At 43.2% G+C, this 21111-nt stretch overlaps 1 protein-coding gene across 7 annotated transcripts in view; it reads right to left on the reverse strand.

Moving 5' to 3' along the window:
• Positions 1-7645: 7645 nt before the first annotated feature.
• Positions 7646-21111, reverse strand: part of nop58 (NOP58 ribonucleoprotein homolog (yeast)) — a 36046-nt gene continuing 22580 nt past the window's right edge. For 2 of the 7 annotated variants that reach the window (XM_078551614.1, XM_078551615.1), the window contains exons 11-15: positions 17050-17184; positions 16819-16880; positions 13211-13356; positions 11251-11369; positions 7646-7695 (exon numbers count right to left, since the gene is read on the reverse strand). In XM_078551614.1, the coding sequence (XP_078407740.1) occupies positions 7648-7695; positions 11251-11369; positions 13211-13356; positions 16819-16880; positions 17050-17184 (510 nt within the window). In that variant the 3' untranslated portion in view covers positions 7646-7647. Of the gene's footprint in view, positions 7696-8359; positions 8448-11250; positions 11370-13210; positions 13357-16818; positions 16881-17049; positions 17185-21111 lie in introns of those variants that run through there. The other 5 variants (XR_013577930.1, XR_013577929.1, XM_078551616.1 and 2 more) reach the window with 5 other exon arrangements.

The raw sequence follows: 21111 nt of genomic DNA on the forward strand, positions 1-21111 counted from the left end.
GATTCAGGATGGTATGTTGCCTCCCTGGTGCTAGGGTCAAGGATGACTCAGAGCGGCTACGGGATATTCTGAAGGAGGAGTGTGAACAGCCAGTGGTGATGGTACACATTGGTACAAACGACATAGGTTAAAAAGGGGATGAGGTCCTAAAAGCAGAATATAGGGAGTTAGGAAGTAAGTTGAAAAGTAGGACCTCAATGGTAGTGATCTCAGGATTACTACCAGTGCCACGTGCTAGTGACAGCAGAAATAGCAGGATATATCAGATGAATACATGGCTGAAGAGATGGTGTGAGGGGGAGGATTTCAGATTCCTGGGACATTGGGACCGGTTCTGGGGGAAGTGGGACCAGCACAAACTGGATGGGTTATACCTGGGCAAGACCAGGATTGATGTCCCGGGGGAACATTCGCTAGAGTGGTTGGGGAGGGTTTAAACTAAAACGGCAGGGGGATGGGAACCTATGCAAGGAGTCAGAGGAAGGGGAATCAAGGACAAGAACAAAAGACAGAAATGGGAATAAATGATAGGCAGAGAAATCAAGGGCAAGGATCAAACAGGGCCTCTGAAAAATAGTGGGAACGGGACAAGTAATGTTAAAAAGACAAGCCTTAATGTGAGGGGCATTCGCAATAAAGTGGATGAATTAACCGCACAAATAGATGTAAACAGGTACAATGTAGTCGGGATTATGGAGACATGGCTGCAAAGTGACCAGGGATGGGAACTGAACGTCCAGGGGTATTCAGTATTTAGGAAGGACAGACAAAAAGAAAAAGGCGGTGGAGTTGTATTTCTGGTTAAAGAGGAAATTAACGCAATAGTGAGGAAAGATATTAGCTCCGACGACGTGGAACCTGTAAGGGTAGAGCTGAGAAACATTAAGGGGCAAAAAATGTTAGTGGGGGTTGTATATAGACCCCCAAACTGTAGTGGTGATGTTGGGAATGGCATTAAACAGGAAATTAGAGACGCATGCAATGAAGGAACATCTGTAATAATGGGTGACTTTAATATGCATATAGATTGGGCAAATCAAATTCGTAACAATACCATAGAGGAGGAATTCCTGGAGTGTATATGGCATGTTTTTCTGGACCAATATGTTGAGGATCCAGCTACAGAACAGGCCATCCTAGACTGGGTATTGTGTAATGAGAAAGGAATAATGGGCAATCTAGTTGTGCGAGGCCCCTCGGGGATGAACGACCTAATATGATAGAATTCTTCATCAAGATGGAGAGTGACATAGTTGATTCTGAGACGCGGGTGCTGAATCTTAATAAAGGGAACTACGATGGTATGAGGCGCGAGTTGTCTATGATGGATTGGGAAACATTACTTAAAGGGATGATGGTGGATAGGCGATGGCAAACATTCAAAGAGCGCATGGGTGAACTGCAACAATTGTTTATTCCTGTCTGGTGCAAAAGTAAATCAGGAAAGGTGGATTACAAGGGAACTAGAGATAGTATTAGATGCAAGGATGAGGCATACAAATTGGTCAGAAAAAGCAACAGACCTGAGGATTGGGAGCAGTTTAGAATTCAGCAAAGGAGGACCAAGGGATTGATTAAGAAGGGGAAAATAGTGTGTGAGAGTAAGTTTGAGGGGAACATAAAAGCTGACTGTAAAAGTTTGTATGTGAAGAGAAAAAGATTGGTGAAGACAAATGTAGATCCCTTACAGTCAGAAACGGTAATTTATAATGGGGAACAAAGAAATGGCTGACCAACTAAATACATACTTTGGTTCTGTCTTCACAAAGGACACAAATAACATACCAAAAATGTTGGGGAACACAGGGTTTAGTGAGAGGGAGGAACTGAAAGAAATCAGTATTAGTAGGGAAATTATGTTGGGGAAATTGATGGGATTGAAGGCCGATAAATCCCCAGGGCCTGATAATCTACACCCCAGAGTACTTAAAGTGGCCCTAGAAATAGTGGATGCATTGATTGTCATCTTCCGAGATTCTATAGACTCTGGAACAGTTCCTACAGATTGGAGGGCAGCTAATGTAGCCCCACTATTTAAAAAGGGAGGCAGAGAGAAAACAGGGAATTATAGACCAGTCAGCCCGATGTCAGTAGTGGGGATTTACGAAAGGGAAATCATGTTTGACAAATCTACTGGAATTTTTCGAGGATGTAACTAGTAGAGTTGATGATGGGGAGTCAGTGGTTGTGGTTTATTTGGACTTTCAGAAGGCTTTCAACAAAGTCCCACATAAGAGATTGGCATGTAAAATTAAAGCACATGGGATTGGGGGTAGTGTATTGAGATGGATAGGAAACTGGTTGGCAGACAGGAAACAAGGAGTAGGAATAAATGGGTCTTTTTCCAAATGGTAGGCAATGGCTAGTGGGGTACCACAGAAATTGGTGCTGGGACCCGTTATTCACAATATATATTAATGATTTAGATGAGGGAACTAAATGTAATATCTCCAAATTTGCAGATGACACAAAGATGGGTGGGAGGATGAGCTGTGAGGAGGATGCAGAGATGCTTCAGTGTGATTTGGACAAGCTGAGTGAATGGGCAAATGCCCGGCAGATGCAGTATAATGTGGATAAATGTGAGGTTATCCACTTTGGTAGCAAAAACAGGAAGGCAGATTATCTGAATGGCTATAAATTGAGGGGAATGTACGAGACCTGGGTGTCCTTGTACACCAGTCATTGAAGGTAAGCATGCAGGTGCAGCAGGCGATAAAGGGTATATTGGCCTTCACAGCGAGAGGATTCAAGTACAGGAGCAGGGATTCTTGTTGCAAATATACAGGGCCTTGGTGGGACCAAACTTGGAATATTGTGTGCAGTTCTGGTCTCCTTATCTGAAGGATGTTCTTGCTATAGAGGGAGTGCAGTGAAGGTTTACCCGACTGATTTCTGGGATGGCAGGACTGACATATGAGGAGAGATCGAGTCGGCTAGGATTATATTCGCTGGAGTTCAGAAGAATGAGGGGGGGGAATCTCATAGAAACCTGTAAAATTCAAAAAGGACCAGACAGAATAGATGCAGGATGTTCCCTATGGTGGGGGGAGTCCAGAACCAGGGGTCACGGTCTGAGGATACAGGGTAGACCCTTTAGGACTGAGATGAGAAATTTCCTCACCCAGAAAGTAGTAAACCTATGGAATTTGTTACCACAGAAAGTAGTTGGGCCAAAACATTGTCCATTTTCAAGGAGTAAGATATAGCTCCTGGGGCAAAAGGTATCAAAGGATATGGGGAGAAAGCAGGAGCAGGCTATTGAGTTGGATGATCAGCCATGATCATAATTAATGGCAGAGCAGGCTTGAAAGATCAAATGGCCTACTCCTGCTCCTAGTTTCAATGTTCTATGTTCCCTATTTTTATACTCCATTCCCTTTGAAATAAAGGCCAACATTCCATTTGCCTTCCCTGTTGAACTTTTATGTTAGCTTTTTGGGATTCATGCACAAGGACTCCCAAATCTCTGTGCAGCAGCCTTTCCCCATTTAAATATTATTCAGCTCCTCTATTTTTCCTGCCAAGGTGCATAACCTCACATTTTCCCACATTATATTCCATCGGCCAAGTTTTGCCCACTCACTTAACCTGTCTATATCCCTCTGTAGACTCCTTGTGTCATTCTTAACACTTGCCTTCCCACCTATTTTTGTGTCATCCACAAACTTGGCGATAGCACATTTACTTCCCTCATCTAAGTCATTAATATATAGTGCAAATAATTAAGGCCCCAGCACTGATCCCTGCGGCACTCCAATAGTTACAGGTTGCTATCCTGAAAATGTTTCCCTTATCCCTACTCTATTAGTTAGCCAATCCTCTATCCATGCTAATATACTACCCCCAACACCATGGGCTCTTATCTTATTAAGTAGCCTATGTGTGGTACTTTATTGAACATCTTTTGGAAATCCAATTATATTACATCCACTGGTTTCCCTTTATCTATCCTGCTTGATGCCTCCTCAAAGATTCTAATATTGTTAGGCATGATTTCCCCACGAAGCCATGCTGACTCTGCGTGATTACATGTATTTATGAACACCCTGCTTTTACATCCTTTATAATAGACTCCCAACATTTTTCCAATGACAGATGTTAAGCTGTTTTTTGTCTCCCTCCATTTTTGAATCAGGGTGTTACATTGGCCATTCTCCAATCCTCTCGGACTTTTCCAGAATCTAAGGATTCTTGGAAGATTACTACCAGTGCATCCACTATCTTTGTAGCTACTTCAAAGAACAAAGAAAAGTACAGCACAGGAAAAGGCCCTTCGGCCCTCCAAGCCTGCGCCAATCATATTGCGTCAAACTAAAACATTTTGCACTTCCGGGGTCCTTATCTCTCTATTCCCATCCTATTCATGTATTTGTCAAGCTGCCTCTTAACCACTATCGTACCTGCTTCCACCACCTCCTCTGGCAGCGAATTCCAGACACACACTACCCTCTGCTTAAAAAACTTGCCCCGCACATCTCCTCTAAAGTTTTCTCCTCTCACCTTAAATCTATGTCCCCTAGTAATTGACTCTTCCATCCTGGGAAAAATCTTCTATCTACTCTGTCCTTTAATATCCTAGGATGCAACCCATCAGGTCCAGGTGACTTATCAGCCTTTAGCCCCATTAGTTTCCCTAATACTTTTTCTCTAGTGATAGTTATTGTCCTTAACTTCCTTGGTTAACCATGGTTGGTTTATCCCCTTCCTTGAATCATCCTCCTTCATAGATATATCTTTGTTGAGAGTCATGAACTATTTTCTTAAATGTCTGCCATTGTTCATCAGCTGTCTTTTCTGCTAAACTGCTTTCCCAGTCCACTCCAGCCAACTCCGCCCTCATTCCATTGTAATTACCCTTTTTAAGTTTAGCACAGTTGGTTCTGACCCAGGTTTCTCACTCTCAAACTGAATACTAAATTCTACTATATTATGGTCACTGTTTCCTAGAGGGTCCTTTACTCAGATCATTTATTAAACCTGCCTCGTTACACATTACCAGATCCAAAATAGCCTGATCCCTGGTTGGATTCACATATTGTTCTAAGAAACTGTCCCGAATACACTATGAATTCTTGCTTCTGTCTGCCTCTGCCAATTTGATTTTCCCCATCTACACGAAGATTAAAGTCACCCATGATTAATGTACTGCCTTTTTTACATGCCCTCATTATCTCCTGATTTATTCTCTGTCCTACAATATAGCTAGTCAGGGGGCCAATAGACTACTCCCACCAGTGTCTTCTTCCCCTTATTTCTTACCTCCATCTCCAAATTCTGCTCTTGGTGTTCACTTACATGGATCCTTAAAGTTGGGATGGGCAAGTTGATGAGGCGGTTAGAAGTATATTGATTACTTGGGTTTATACACTGGAAATAGAATAAAAGCAAATGGATCTTGTAGAACTTTAGAAATCAAGCTAGAGTACTGTGGACAATTTGGGGGGGTGCCACACTTCTGGAAAGATGCAACAGCATTACAAAGGGTACTAAGGAGATTTACCAGGATGCTATCAGGGATGAGGTACTTCAATTATAAAGAGAGGTTGGAAATATTGGGACTGTTCTCCTTGAAATAACAATACTAATAAGATTTACAAGGAGGTTTTGATACAGTAAATCAGGAATTAAGGCAGTTGGCACTATATCAAATTTGTTTTAATTCATACATTTTTGTTAACCAACGATATTGAGGGATACGGAGCAGAGTTAAGTCGCGGATCAGCCATGATCTCACAGAGGGACCAAATGGCCTACTCCTGTCTTTTATGTCTAATATTACGTGCTATTTAGCAGAGGGAAAAGTGAAGAGGAAAGTCAATGTGTGGCTGAAACTGACATAAGAAGTGCTCCATTTAGGAACTGAGAAACAGAAGTTAAGCTGTTTAGCCCCTCAAACCTGCTCTGCCAGAACACTGGCATTAGTACTGGGACAAGAGGGTTCCAGTTGAAAGGATAAACAGGACTGTAGAATGAACTTTAAAATCAATAAGTGGGAGAGGTTTAGACTAGAAATGATGGTAAAACCAGTAATGGGTGAAAAGAAGTGACAGCAACAGTCAAGAGTGCAAAAATGATCCAGTTCAGGTTGAAGAATTATGCAGCACTAAAGGGCAGTCTACTTTGCTGGCTGTTTGGAAGAGTTTATTCAGTGAGTCCCCGCTCTTTACCCAAGCAGTGCATTTGTAATAAATAACCACAGCTAGCTTTATCACTAAAACAGCTTATACATGCAATGCAATCACATTATCTTGTTGACTCACTTTAAGAGTATTAAACCTGACATTGTGTCTGCTTGTCTTTGGACTTGTATAAAGGATATGTATAAAGGACTTGTATAAAGGATGTATGCCAACATCCTATACGAAAGGCAAAATGCTCCAATTATTTTCCCCCAACATATATTATACAATTCTCTTTTTAAAGTTACGACTGAATCTGTTTCTGCCACCCTTTAAAATAATGCCTTCCAGATCGTAAATTGCTGCATGAAAATTCTCTGGCTTCCCCATCACCCCAGCTCTTTTGCCAATTGTTTTAAATAGGGCTAGTTGACCTTGTATAGTGTAAGAGCAGGGGACTAACTGAATCACATTTTCAAATGTATGATCCTGCCAGTGGAAACAGTGGAACAGAAACCACCTACTCTATCAAAATCAATAATTTGGAACACCTTCATTAATTCTTCCCTTAACTTTCTCTGCTCCAACTAAAATCCCTGGCATCATTCTTTTAAATCTCTGCACAGCTTCCAAGGCCTGGAAATCTTCCTAATTCATGGTATCCAGAATTAGACAGAGTGCTCCAGCTGAGGCCAAAGGACTAACATCCTTGGTTTTGTGCACAGAATCTGGGAACTGTACAGCACAGAAGGGAGCCAGTTGTGCCTGTGCTGGCTCTTTGAAGGAGCTATCCAGTTCAGTCCCAAATCCCAGCTTTGTCCCCTTAACCCTATAAATTAGTTCTCTTCAGTACATGTCCAATTGCCTTCCGAATGTACCTATGGAATCTGATTTCACTATTCTTGCAGGCAGTGTGTTCAAGATCTTAACCTATATGAAAAACATTCTCATTTCTCTCGTTCTTTAACGAATTATTTTTAACCTTTCCTCTGGTTACCAATTCACCATAGTAAGTGTGTAAGTCTGTGGTGGGCTGCTGCATTCTCCACAATCTGATTGAGTTTTTAACCTAGTTACTTTTACTAAAACCAGCATTTAAAAATAAATACCAGTTCTTTTTAAAACAAAATTCCTGTCCCATTCAGTGTATTCTATCTGCACAAAGGAAAATGTATTTCATAAAACATTATTCTGAGCATGACTGCTACATGGAAAGGTCAAGTGTTTTTGGGTTACAGTTGATATTTGACAGGATTTGTGTGGTTGGGGGGTGGGGTACATGCATTAACAAAAGAAACTCAAAAGAAAACTAAGGTCCATTTCTCAATCCAAAGGCGAACAATTTTTACAGAAAAATCCAATGCAATAGACTTATGTCAATAGAATATTTCTGATAACTGCTATCAAAATGCAAATGTCCTGCATTATAAAAACATTTTCCTCCTTATAAAAAAAGAACACTTTCAGTCAGGGCTGAACAGAGCTATAAACGACAACAATGTAGTCTCTCATTATTTGATACACTTCACTCATTTTTTATTTTCTTTTTCTTCTTCTTCTTCTTCTCTGGGGCCTGAAAGTAAAGTTAAATATTAGTTACTACACCTCTATTATCATATATAATACAAAATAAAGACAGTGCTGGAAATACTCATGTCTGGCAATATCTGTGGAGACACAAACAAAAGGTAATATTGAGTTAAAAATAACTCATCTTCAGAACCAGTTCTTAAGGGATCATGTGGAAGCACCAAAATTCCCAAATTCTAGAATTCTCCCAATGGATTGGAAAGTACCAAATGTTACACTGCGATTCAGTAAAGGAGAGTGACAGAAAATAGGGAACGACTGACCAGCTAGCCTGACATTAGCCGTTGGGAAAATGCTTCAATTTATTGCTAAGGATTCATCAGGCTAAATATAAAGTTCAAACAGGAAGTAGTAAAGGAAATGAGAGGCAAATAGACAGCATAAGAACAGGTTGGCAAGAGGGCATGGCTAAAATACTAAGTGAGCACTCTGCATCCGTCTTTATCAAGGTGCTGCCAAAGTCAATGAAAGAGGAATTAGCTCAAATGCTGGATTAGCTAAAAATTGATAGAGGAGGTATTAGGAAGGCTGTACTTAAAGTCACCAGGACCAGCAGGATGTATCCAAGGCTGCTGGCCGGAGTCAGGAGGATAAACTGCTGAGGTACTGGCCATTATCTTCCAATTAAAATACAGGGTTGAGAATAATTTGAGAAGTGCAAATGTTACAAGATGCACTGCACTAACTCACCAAGGCTCCTGAGACAGCATCTTCCAAGCCCATGACCGCTACCATCTAGAAGGACAAGGGCAGCAGATACATGGGAACAGCATCACCTGGAAGTTCCCCTCTAGGCCATTCACCATCCTGACTTGGAAGTATATCGCCGTTCCTTCACTGTCACTGGGTCAAAATCCTGGAATTCCCTCCCTAGCAGCACTGTAACTCTTTTGAATCAAACTACTAAACTAAATTAACAAAATCAGGGATAATGTAAAAGCAGCCCCTTATAAGGGAAACTGCAAAAACAAAGACAAAATTCAAAGGAAACTTAGGTGTACCAACACCACATGGACCTTAGTGGTTCAAGGCAACACACCACCACCTTTTCAAGGGCAACTAGGGATGGGCAATACATGCTGGCCCAGCCAGCGATGCCCAGACCTCATGAATGAATAAAAGACAATAAAAGTTGGCCTTGCCAGTGATGTTCACATCCGATGAACAAATAAACAAATGAGGTAAAAGTAAAATACTACAGGCGCTGGAAATAAAAGCAGAAAATGCTGGAAATACTTAGGTCACAAAGCTGAGACGACACTGCTAACACTTCAAGCTCTGATGAAAAGCCAATGACCTGAACCATTAGCCATCTCTCTCCACTGATGCTGCCTGACCTGCCGAGTGTTTCAGCATCTTCTATAAAATGGGAGGGTTGTAATGGACCTATATTCTCTGGAGTTTAGATGAATGAGGCGATCTCATTGAAATATAAAATTCTGAGAGAGCTTGACAGGGTAAATGCTGTGAAGTTATCCCCCTTAGGGAGAAAATTTGAATCTAGGATGCAAAGTCTCAGGATAAGGAGTCAGCAATTTAGCACTGAAATGATGAGAAATTTCTCCAGACAGTAGAGAACCTTTGGAGCTCTCTACCCCAGAGTAATGTGGATGCTCAGCCATTAAGTATATTCAAGATTTTTGAACTTTTAAAGAATCAAAGGATATGGGGATCAGGCAGGAAAAAGATTGAAGATCAGACATGATCCTATTTAATGCCAAAGAAGGCTTGAGAGGACATATGACCTACTCCTGCTCCTATTTTGTATGTTATTAAGCTAAATATCAGAAGACAGAAGTTCCTATACATCTGTAAAATACAACATACCCGTAGAGAATAGGGCAAAATGTCCTTGCTCTCCAATTCTGTCTCCTCTTCAAGGTGCTAACCCCACTTGCAAAATGTCATCTTGGACTGTTAGTGCCAGCATGTATTTGGGTGCAGCATACACTGGTCATCAAACAGCTATTGCATAGGGGCTGTTGAGGTTGTGCCAATTCTCTGCCAGAACAATTTAGCTAATTCCACTCCCCCAACCTTTCCTCATAATGATGCAATCCCACCCCCCCACCCAATCCCCCTTTCAGGTGCTTATCCAATTCGCATTTGAAAGCCATGGTTGAATCTATCTCCACCACACTCTCAGGCAGCACATTCCAGGTCCTGAGCACTTGCTGCATAAGAGTTCCTCATGTCACCTTTTGTTCTTCTGTCGATCATCTTAAAAGGATGTTCTATGGTTTTTGACCCCCTACACCAATGGGAACAGTTTCTCTCTATCTACTGTCTAGACCCCTCATGATTTTGAACACCTCCATCAAACCTTCTTGCAACCATCTCTTCTCGAAGGAGAACAGGCCCAACTTCATCAGCTATCTTTCTCATAAATCTTTTCTACACCCCCTCTATCTTCACATCCTTTTGTGAACAAATTCTTCAGTCCCCTGGCACCACCCCTGCATCTAATGAGGTTGGAAGATTATGGCCAGTGCCTCTAATTTCCACCCTTACTTTCCATCAGCATCCTCAGATCCATGCCACCCAATTCTAGTGACTTTTCAACCTTCAGTGCTTGACGTAAGAGATGGACTTGGACTTAAGGGAGCAGAGATGAGGGGTACTCCATGGGAATATAAGCAACAGGAGGAGTAGGACACTTGACCCCTCAAGCCAAGCCTGCTCTGCTATTCAATGACACATACCTCAAAGTTATCTTCATGTACTATTCCCATATCCCTCCATTCCCTTAGTATTCAAAAAGCTATTGCTGTGTCTTGAGTATATTCAATAACTGAGCACATACAGTTACTGGGGTAAAGAATTGCAAAGATTTACAACCCTTTCAGGGAAGATGTTTCTCCTAATCTCAGTCCCAGATGGTTGACTGCTTATTCTGAGATTGTGGCACAAGTTTTTGACCAGTCAAGTCAAATATCTTGCAAGGATCAACCCTCTTATGCCCCTTAAGAATTTTTCTGTTTCAATGAGATCACCTCTCATTGTTCTAAACTGTAGGGAAAATTTCATCTGCTCAATCTATCCTCTTGGGAAAATCCCCTCATCCCAGGAATCAGTCCAATGAATCTTTGTTGCACTCCTTCCCAATGCAAGCATGTCATCTTCAGTATTGCTGAGAAAAAAGACATGCTGTCGAAGCTTTTCGTCTTGCATTCATAAGGACAGAGCAAGATGAAAAGCTTCGACAGCATGTCTCTTTTTTTCAGCAATGCTCAAGTTCTGTACTACTAAACGACTACGTCATCTTCCTTAGGCAAGATGATCAAAACTATATATAGTACACCAGGTGTCATCTCACCAAGGACCTATACAATTGCAACAAGACTTCTTCACTGTTGCTTAAGCACTCTTGCAATGAAGGTTAATAGCCCTTGCTTTCCTACTGTTTGCTGTCCCTTAATCTATCTCAGTCTACACTAATATATTAACCCCCAATCCCAAGAGCCCTATGTTTTGTGTAACTAAGGCGAGACAGTGATAATTTTACGGCTACTTGCATATTTCAATCTCATGTTCTTACCTCCTCTGTAACAAAAGAAGTTGATGGCTCCTCCTCTTCCTCCAGTTTTACAACTACCTCCTGCTTCTTTTCTTTCTTCTTTTTCTTCTTTGTGGGTGGCTCAGCCCCTTCTACAGCTTCTTTGACATAAAAAAGTATTTTAGTATGAATGCATCCAGGTCAGTACTGCTTTGTGAATTTGCAAACACTGTATAGTCAGGAACAGAAGCATCCACATGGTAGGAAGTAATTCACTGTCCCCTTGGCTGACAGGTAAGATCAAAAAACCAGAACCACATCACTTGGAAGCTCCAAACTTTGGAACAGGAAGTAACTCAGCTTTAAAAAACAAAAAATATCTATAAATCTACACTTAAATCAAAAATCAGGAAAACTGATAAGGGCAATAACTAACTGAACCGTCGGTGACTGGCAATATAAAAGCAAAATACTGCAGATATTGGAAATCTGAAATAAAAACAAAATGCTGGAAATACACAGCAGGCTTGGCAGCATTTTGGAGAAAGAAACCAAGTTATAATTTCAGGTTGATGAACTTCCATCAAAGAGATGTAACAGTTTTAAAGCAAACACAAAGAGGGAGGGGAAGTAAAAAACAAAAGAAAAAGTCAAAGATGGGGTGGAAAACATGTTTAAATGGCGAAAGAGATAATGATAGAGATAATTAGATAAACAAAACATGTGTCTAGCAAACGTGTAAATGGGAAAATGCAGAATCATTACCAACTGCCATGCAAAAAAAAATAAAAAATGGGAGCAAAGGTTATGAATTTAAATTGTTGAACTCAATGTTGAGTCCAGGGAGGAAGATGAGGACAAAGGGAACCCTTTTGCAGTTCTAGGAGGCGGGGGGATTAGGGGCGAGAACACAAGTTAGGAAATGGAATGGACACTATAGAGGGCCCGGTCAACCTTGGTGGGTTGGGGAGAGGGAGATGTTTCTTTGTGCAAAGGAGAGAGAAGAGGAGCTGGTATGGAAGGTTGGATATGTTGATGTAGAACCTTTACAGGAAGTAGGTGGGAGTAAGTGCAGTCGAGGGTAGCTGTGGAATATTCGTGGACAGCCAATCCCCAGAAATGGAGACCAATAAGTTAAGGAAGAGAAGAATTAGACAATGTGAAGGTAAAGAAAGGATGAAAACTGGAAGCCAAATTGATGAAACTTTCCAGTTCAGGGTGCGAGCTGGAAACCGCATCAATAGTCATCAGCGTACCAGAAAAAGAGATGAGGCAAGACACCTGAGCAGGACCAAAACAAAGAATGCTCCATATATCCTAAAGGGTAGGTATATGAGTTCCCATAGCAACACTTTTGTTTGAAGAAAGCGAGTGGAATCAAAGGAAATGGTGTTCAATGTAGAACAAGTTCAGCCAGTTGGAGGAAGATGGTGGCGGATGGGGCATTGTGTAACGTACCAGAAAACAAGCAGCACTCCCACAACTTTGAACCCAGCAAGTCAGTGTTTTCAGCAGAGGTGGGGAAAAAGTGCCAAAAATTAGCATCAGTGAATTTGTTTCATAACTTCTGCCAGTTTAAGAGGTGAATGCTGTTCCATAGTTAGAGATCCAGAGGAAAAATTGCCTTGTACACCTATAGCCAAGAAGCTATGTAGTCAGATAGCTTGATCCAAACCGAGCTCAATCAAGCTGCCAGGAGGAGTAACTCTACCTGTGTGGGGTTAAAAACTAGTTTCCTCCCCCCCTGTTACCCACAGGCAAGAATGAGATTAGACATCTTGCAAATGCAGAAAAGGTGTACACAGCCATAAATATAAGCCCATGTTGGAATTAGTGTGTCAAGGCTATTCTGAGATATCCCTATTGCAGTCAGGAATCCCAACCTCCATCCTGTCCTGAACTGCTGTACAACCAGGAAGGGTTACTTGCACCAGTACAGGAGCCAAAAAAACTATAAATGTCCTTACATGGTTAAAGATCCAAAAACTTCCTGGAGACTAACCTGTCACAGGAGGCTCTAAAAGTCTGGCCTTTTTTTTGGACTTGACTTCTTTTTGCTCTTCCTCATCATCCACTTCCTCAAACTTCCTTTTCTTTGCGACAGAAGGTAGAGTCGAATCCCCAGATGGGTCATATGTTTTCACTTCACTGACCAGAAAATGTAAATTAGAACGATACAAAACATTTCCTTCCTCCCCCCTCATCACCTCTCCTCCCTGACCACCCCACCTCCCGAACAGTTTTTCTCCTGGAGGCAATGATTATTGCTGGAGTACATTAGAACAGCACTGGTAACCCAAAGTACCTCATCCACATTCTTAATCAAGCATGAGCCTAGACAGGTGGCACCAAAGCAGTGTCCAATGTTTTTTATTCATTCATGGGATGTGGGCATTGCTGGCTAGGCCAGCATTTATTGCCCATCACTAAATACTCGAGAAAACGGTGGTGAGCAGCCTTCTTGAACTTCTGCAGTCCATATGGCGTAGGTACATAGTGCTGTTAGGGAGGGAGTTCCAGAATTTTGACCTGACAGTGAAGGAATGGCAATGTATTTCCAAGTCAGGGTGGTTAGTAGCTTGGAGGGGAGCTTCCAGATGGTGGTGTTCCCACACTTTAAGGCCCTTGTCCTTCTAGAGGTAGCAGTCGTGAGTTTGAAAGGTGTTGTCTAAAGGGACTTGGCGAGTTCCTGCAATGCATCTTGTACATGTACACACTGCTACCACTGTGCTCGACAGTGGAGGGAGTGATTGTTTGTGGATGGGGTGCCAATCAAACAGGCTGCTTTGTCCTGGATGATGTCAAGCTACTCGAGTGTTGCTGGGGCTGGACTCACCCAGGCAAGTGGACAGTATTCCAACACACTCCTGACTTGTGCCTTGTAGATGGAGGACAGGCTTCGGGGAGTCAGGTGGTGAGTTACTTGCTGAAGAATTCGTAGCCTCTGATCTCCTCTTGTAGCCACAGTATTTATATGGCTAGTCCAGTTCAATTTCTGGTCCAGGATGTTGATAGTGGGGGATTCAGCAATGGTGGTGCCATTGATTGACATGGGGTGATGGTTGGTTTCTCTCTTGTTGGAGATGGTCATTGCCTGGCAATTTTGTGGCACGAATGTTACTTTCCACTTGTCAGCCCAAGTCTGGATATTGGCCAGGTCTTAGTGCATTTGGATATGGACTGCTTCAGTATCTGAGTCGTCGTGAATGGTGAACATTGTGCAATCATCAGCAAACATCGCCACTTTTGACCTTATGATGGAAGGAAAGTCATTGATGAAGCAGCTGAAGATGAGCCGAGGACACTACCCTGAGGAACTCCTGCGGTGATGTCCTGTCCTGGAATTGAGATGATTGACCTTCAACAACCACAATCATCTTCCTTTGTGCTAGGTATAACTCCAACCAGCAGGCAGTTTTCCCCCATTCCCATTGGCTTCAGTTTTGCTCAAGCTCCTTGTTGCCACACTCGGTTAAATGCTGCTTTGATGTCAAGGGCAGTCACTCTCACTTCACCTCTGGAGTTCAGTTGTTTTGTCCATGTTTGAACCAAGGCTGTGATGAGGTCAGAAACTGAGTGGCCCAGGCGGAACCCAAACTGAGCACCTGTGTGCAGGTTATTGGTAAGCCAGTGCCGCTTGACAGCATTGTTGATGACCCCTTCCATCACTTTACTGATGATCAAGAGTAGACTGATGGGGTGGTAATTGGCCGGGTTGGATTTGTCCTGCTTTTTGTATACAGGACATACCTGGGCAATTTTTCACGTTGCCAGGTAGATGCCAGTGTTGTAACTGTACTGGAACAGCTTGGCTAAGGGCGTGGCAAGTTCTGGAGCACAAGTCTTCAGTACTGTTGTCAGGGACCATAGCTTTTGCAGTATTCAGTACCTTCAGCTGTTTCTTGATATCACGTGGAGTGAATCGAACTACTAAAAAACCAGTGTCCGAGTTGCTGGGTACCTCGGGAGGAGGCCAAGATGGATCATCCACTCAGCGCATCTAGCTGAAGATTGTTGCGAATGTTTCGGCCTTATCTTTTGCAGTGATGTGTTCAGCTCCCCCAACATCCAGGATGGGAATATTTGTGGAGCCTCCTCCTCCAGTGAGTTGTTTGACTGTCCACCACCATTCATGACTGGATGTTGCAGGACTGCAGAGCTTAGATCTGATCCATTGGTTGTGGAATTGCTTAGCTCTGTCTATCACTTGCTGCTATTTGGTATGCAAGTAGCCCTGTGTTGTAGCTTCACCAGATTGACACCTCATTTTTAGGGATGCCTAGTGCTGCTCCTGGAATGCCCTCCTTGCACTCTTCATTGAACCAGGGTTGATCCCCTGGCTTGGTGATAATGGTAGAGTGGGGGATATGCCGGGCCATGGGGTTACAGATTGTGGTCGAGTACAATACTGGTGCCGCCAAAGGCTCACAGCGCCTCAGGGTTGCCTTGCCTTGAGTTGCTAGATCTGTTCGAAATCATTTAGCACAGTGGTAGTGCCATACAACACGATGCAGGGTATCCTCAATCTGAAGGCAGGATCTGAAGACGGGTCTTTGTCTCAAGGACTGTGCAGTGGTCACTCCTACCGATACTGTCATGAACAGATGCACCTGTGGCAAGCAGATTGGCGAGGATGAGGTCAAATGTGTTTTTGCCTCTTGTTGGTTCCCTCACCACCTGCCGCAGTCCCAGTCTAGTAGCTATGTCCGTTAGGACTTGGCTAGCTCGGTCAGTAGTGGCGCTACTGAGCCACTCTTAGTGATGGACATTGAGGTTCCCCACCCAAAGTAGATTCTGCGCCCTTGCCACCCTCAGCGCTTCCTCCAAATGGTGTTCAACATGAAGCAGTACTGATTCATCAGCTACGGCGGGGGGGGGGGGGTGTTACATGGTAATGAGCAGGAAGTTTCCTTGCCATGTTTGACCTGATGCCATGAGACTTCATGGGGTCTGGAGTTGATGTTGTGGACTCCCACAGTAACTCTCTCACTGTGCCACCAACTCTGCTGGGTCTGTCCTGCCAGTGGTACAGCGTATACCCAGGAATAGTGATGATGGCATCTGGGACACTGCCCGTAAGGTATGTTTCCACGAGTGTGACTGTGTATTGCTTGACTAGTCTGCAAGACAGATAGTTCTCATTCAGTGTCCACACACATTTTACAAGTGACTGGGGCACCAAGATCAATTGCAAGACCAACTCCTGCACTGGCTGCAATCAGCTAACTCAAGAGGCAAGGATATTGTTTTGGGCAGTCTGATCTGGATGGCTGGGTAACAAACCAAAAGATGCCTTCTATTCCTGAAACCACTGAGGAAGCTTTCAAACACTTCTCTACAATGGAAATGTATCACAATCGCAACATTTCCACAAAAGAAGTGAATACCAGAAGCAAATTAAATACAAATTACTTCCAAATCATAACTGAAATGGATAGTCAGGCATCATCAAGGCTACCCAAAAAGGGCACACAAGACCAAGAACTTGCTTTTCTATTCTCCAACCCCCAGAAAGTGCAAGCCTCCAACCTGGATCCTTCCCCAGCAATATGAACAGGAACATACCACATGTAGGAAATGCCAAGAAATTACATTATTTGGGACACATACCTCTTATGCTGATATTTGTCAGACTGTGCCCGAGCCTTTCCTGTACCACTTATCCTTCTCATCTACAAGACAAATACCAAAGCAGCACTGAGGCACAAAGCAACAGTTTAGGTACAGTGCTACCAACACACAGACAGGTTTAAGACAGTCATGGGGATCTCAGACCAGGTGCTTTTGACCAAATATCTGTCATGCAAGGGCCCGAGTGGGACATTCCAAGAGTTCACTTACCCCTTTTTCTTCCAAGTGTCTTATTCGGATCTCCAGTTTGGCTCTGTTCTCCACACCCATTTCTACATTTGTATCCTCGCCAAGAGCATCATACCGGATTGCTAAAGATGCCTTGGCCGCCAACATCCTGGAGATCTGTTGGGCAGAGAGATAAGTCCCGGCTCAGAATTTGAGAGAACTTTTATGCTGTAACTGCTAGTTTTCTACAGAACATTTTCCTCACTTCCTGATAGCCAATTTCACATTAAACTACTTCTGGGTCAAGAGGAGCACAGGTTAAATGCAAATAATTGGCTGTACAATGCATCAACACAAATCTCAAAAATACCAACCCCCTTAACCAGCACACCACTTTCTTGACCTTTGCTTTCAATTCCTCATTTCTCCCCACTCTTAGAAGTTGAAGAAACTTATGGTTCATACCCCACCCCCTTCAGGTGGAGGTACCCACTAATTACATCTGAATCTGACAAGTGTCAGCAGCTTTTCAGCTGTAAGACCCATCGCAGGCAAGTATGAGTCTTCCTAACCAATGCTGCAGATTTACCATCATAAACATTGAGCACAGAAACCCTGTCTGATCCTCTCTCGAGCCCAGGGGGACTGAAGCCAGTTGCATCTCTGAGATGTCGTGACATTAACTGCCAAGTAGGAGGCCTTCATCGTCACCAGAAGCTTAACCAGACCAACCAAATCAACACCATAACCACAGTAGCAGGAAAGAGTGGCTTCCCTCCTGACTCCAAAAAGCATCATCATCTACAAAGCTCAAATAACAGCATGATAGGATACTGACCATTCAACTGGATAAGTGCAACCACACCACCCAAGAAACTCAACACCATTCAGGGAAAAGCAGTGCACTTCACAGGCTGAATGCCCACCCCCTGCATCAACAGTGCACTTAGGCTCCAGACTTCAATGACACCTAACTCCCCAAGAACTCTACCATGAAGGACAACAGTAGAATTCGCAATACTTATCTCAAAGGTACCATCCTGACTCAGACACCTACCATTGTTCCCATAGTCAGTCAATTTACCTGGAAATCCTGAGTGTGAGAGAGAAAAACAGTGGGTCCATTTACAGAGTGAGAGTGTGAGGGGAAACAGTGGAACCATTTACAACAAGAGTGTGCAAGGAACAGCATGGTCATTTCCACCAAGAGAGAGAGGGGAGAGCGGGGCCTTTAACTGTGAAGAGTGAGAGAGTGCGCGAGACCATTAAAGAACGCGAGAGGGAAAAGAGCGCAGAAAGCAGCTGATTGTTGAGTAGGATTGGTGACTATTTATAGTCTTCAAAATAAAGTAAGATCTTTAGTTTGCATTTAGATCTCTAGTCTTTTTTCCCCTCTTTTTCTTAAAGATAGCTTGCTAAGTATAAGACCAATACTGGTATGTATAAAAAATTATAATAAAAGTTTAAACATTGGGGATACTAGAGTAATTAATTAATAAATTGAATAAAATACAATAGCGATGGCAGGATGGGTGATGTGTTGCTGCTGCAGCATGTGGGAGCTTCTGGACACCGAGGTGACCCAGAGCGAACACATCTGTACCAAGTGTGTGCAGCTCGAGGAACTTCAGATCGGAGTTAAGGAGCTGGAGTCTGAGCTGCAGACATTGTGTCAACAGGACGGTGACTGCAGGTGAAACAGGTTTGGGGGCCCAGGGGGTAGCATTCAAGGAGCCTCGGCCCCTGCAACTGTCCAACAGTTACAGGGTTCTTGCAAGTTGTGTGGATGAGAGCCGGGGCTGCAGGGAGGATGAGCGAACTGACCACAGCACCATGGTACAGGGAGTCATTCAAGTGGGGGGAGGAAATGGGAATTTAGTGGTAACAGGGGACAGCATAATTAGGGGGATAGGTACTGTTCTCTGCAGCCCTGAGTGAGAGTCAGGACTTTCCTTACTTTCCAGGGGTTCTGGAAAGGGGATATGTAGGCTTACAAAGCAAAAGGATATGGCAGCATTGCAGGGCAGCTATTTAGGTAATGATACCTAGAGTGTGACAGGAAGAGACAGAGTGTATAAAAAAAACAGCAAATAGGGTCAAAAGAGGAAAAAAATGGAAAAAAGGCAAAATTAATGTCTCTTTACTTAAATGCACGTAGTATTCACAAAAAAAAAGTTAACATCACAAATAGAGATTAATGGGTATGATCTTATAGCCATTATGGAGACGTGGTTACAAGGAGTTCAAAGCTGGGAACTAAATATTCAGGGGTATGCAGCTTTTCGAGAGGACAGGCAGGAAGGAAAGGGTGGTGGGGTAGCTTTGTTAGTATGAGATGGAGTAAGTACGATAGCAAGAAATGATCTTGGATCGGAAGATGTAGAATCCATATGGGTGGAGGTAAGAAATAACAAGGGGAAGATGACACTGGTGGGAGGAGTCTACAGGCCCTCTGACATTAGCTATAATGTAGGACAGAGAATAAATCAGGAGATTGTGAGGGCATGTAAAAAAGGCAGTATATTAATCATGGATGACTTCAATCTTCATGTAGACAGGGAAAATCAAATTGGCAGAGGTAGAAACGAGCAAGAATTCAGAGTGTATTTGGGATTGTTCCTTAGGACAAAATATTGTGGATCCAACCAGGGATCAGGCTATTTTGGATCTGGTAAAGTGTAATGAGGCAGGTTTAATAAATGATCTCAGAGTAAAGGATCCCCTAGGAAACAGTGACCATGATACAGTAGAATTTAGTACTCAGTTTGAGTGTGAGAAACTTAGGTCAGAAACAACTGTATTAAACTTAAATAACAGTAATTACAACAGAATGAGGGCAGAGTTGTGACTGGGAAAGGAGTTTAGCAGAAAAGACGGTTGATGAACAATGGCAGACGTTTAAGAAAATAGTTCATGACTCTCAAAGATATATCCCAGTGAGGAAGGTGGATTCAAGGAAGGGGATAAACCAACCATGGTTAACCCTGGATTCACATCTGCAGCCGCAAAAAACGCCTACCTATTCCCCTAAGTATCGAATCGCCTATCACTTTTTTTCTACTCATTCATGGGACACGGTTAGGCCAGCTTTATTGTTCATCCCTAATTGCCCTCGAGAAAATGGTGGTGAGTTGCCTTCTTGAACCACTACAGTCCATGTGGTGTAGGTACACCCACAGTGCTGTTAGGGAGCGAGTTCCAGAATTTCGACCCAGCAACAGTGAAGGAACAGTGATATATTTCCAAGTCAGGCTGGTGAGTAGCTTGGAGGGCAAGTTTCAGGTGGTGGTGTTCTCACACGTCTGCTACCCTTGTCCTTCCAGATGGTACAAGTCATGGGTTTGGAGGGTGCCGTCTAAGGAGCTTTGGGTTTCTGCAGTGCATCTAAAAGATGGTACACACTGCCGCCACTGTGCGGTGGTGGTGAAGGGAGTGAATGTTTGTGAATGGGGTGCCAATTAAGCAGGCTGCTTTGTTCTGAATGGTGTTGAGCTTCTTGAGTGTTGTTGGAGCTGCACTCAACCAGACAAGTGGAGATTATTCCATCACACTCCTGACTTGTGCCTTGTAGATGATAGACAGGATTTGGGGGAGTCAGGTGGTGAGTTACTCGCCACAGGATTCCTAGCCTCTGACCTGCTCTTGTAGCCACAGTATTTACATGGCTAGTCCAGTTCAGTTTCTGGTCAATGGCAACCCTCAGGGGGATTCAGTGGTAGTATGTCAAGAAGCGATTCTCTCTTGTTGGAGATTGTCATTGCCTGGCATTTTTGTGGCGTGAATGTTACTTGCCACTTGTCAGTCCAAGCCCGAATATTGCCCAGGTCTTGCTACATCTGGACATGGATGCTTCAGTACCTGAGAGGTCGCAAATGGTGAACATCATCAGCGAACATCCCCACTTCTGACCTTATGATGAAAGGAAGATCATTGATGAAGCAGCTGAAGATGGTTGGGCCTAAGACACTACCCTGAAGAACTCCTGCAGTGATATCCTGGAACTGGGATAACTGACCTCCAACAACCACAACTGTCTTCCTTGGATGTGGCAGGACTGCAGAGCTTAGATCTGATCTGTTGGTTGTGGAATCACTTAGATCTGTC

This window comes from Cetorhinus maximus, chromosome 11 (genome assembly GCF_964194155.1).
Source record: "Cetorhinus maximus chromosome 11, sCetMax3.hap1.1, whole genome shotgun sequence".
Lineage (NCBI taxonomy): Eukaryota > Metazoa > Chordata > Chondrichthyes > Lamniformes > Cetorhinidae > Cetorhinus > Cetorhinus maximus.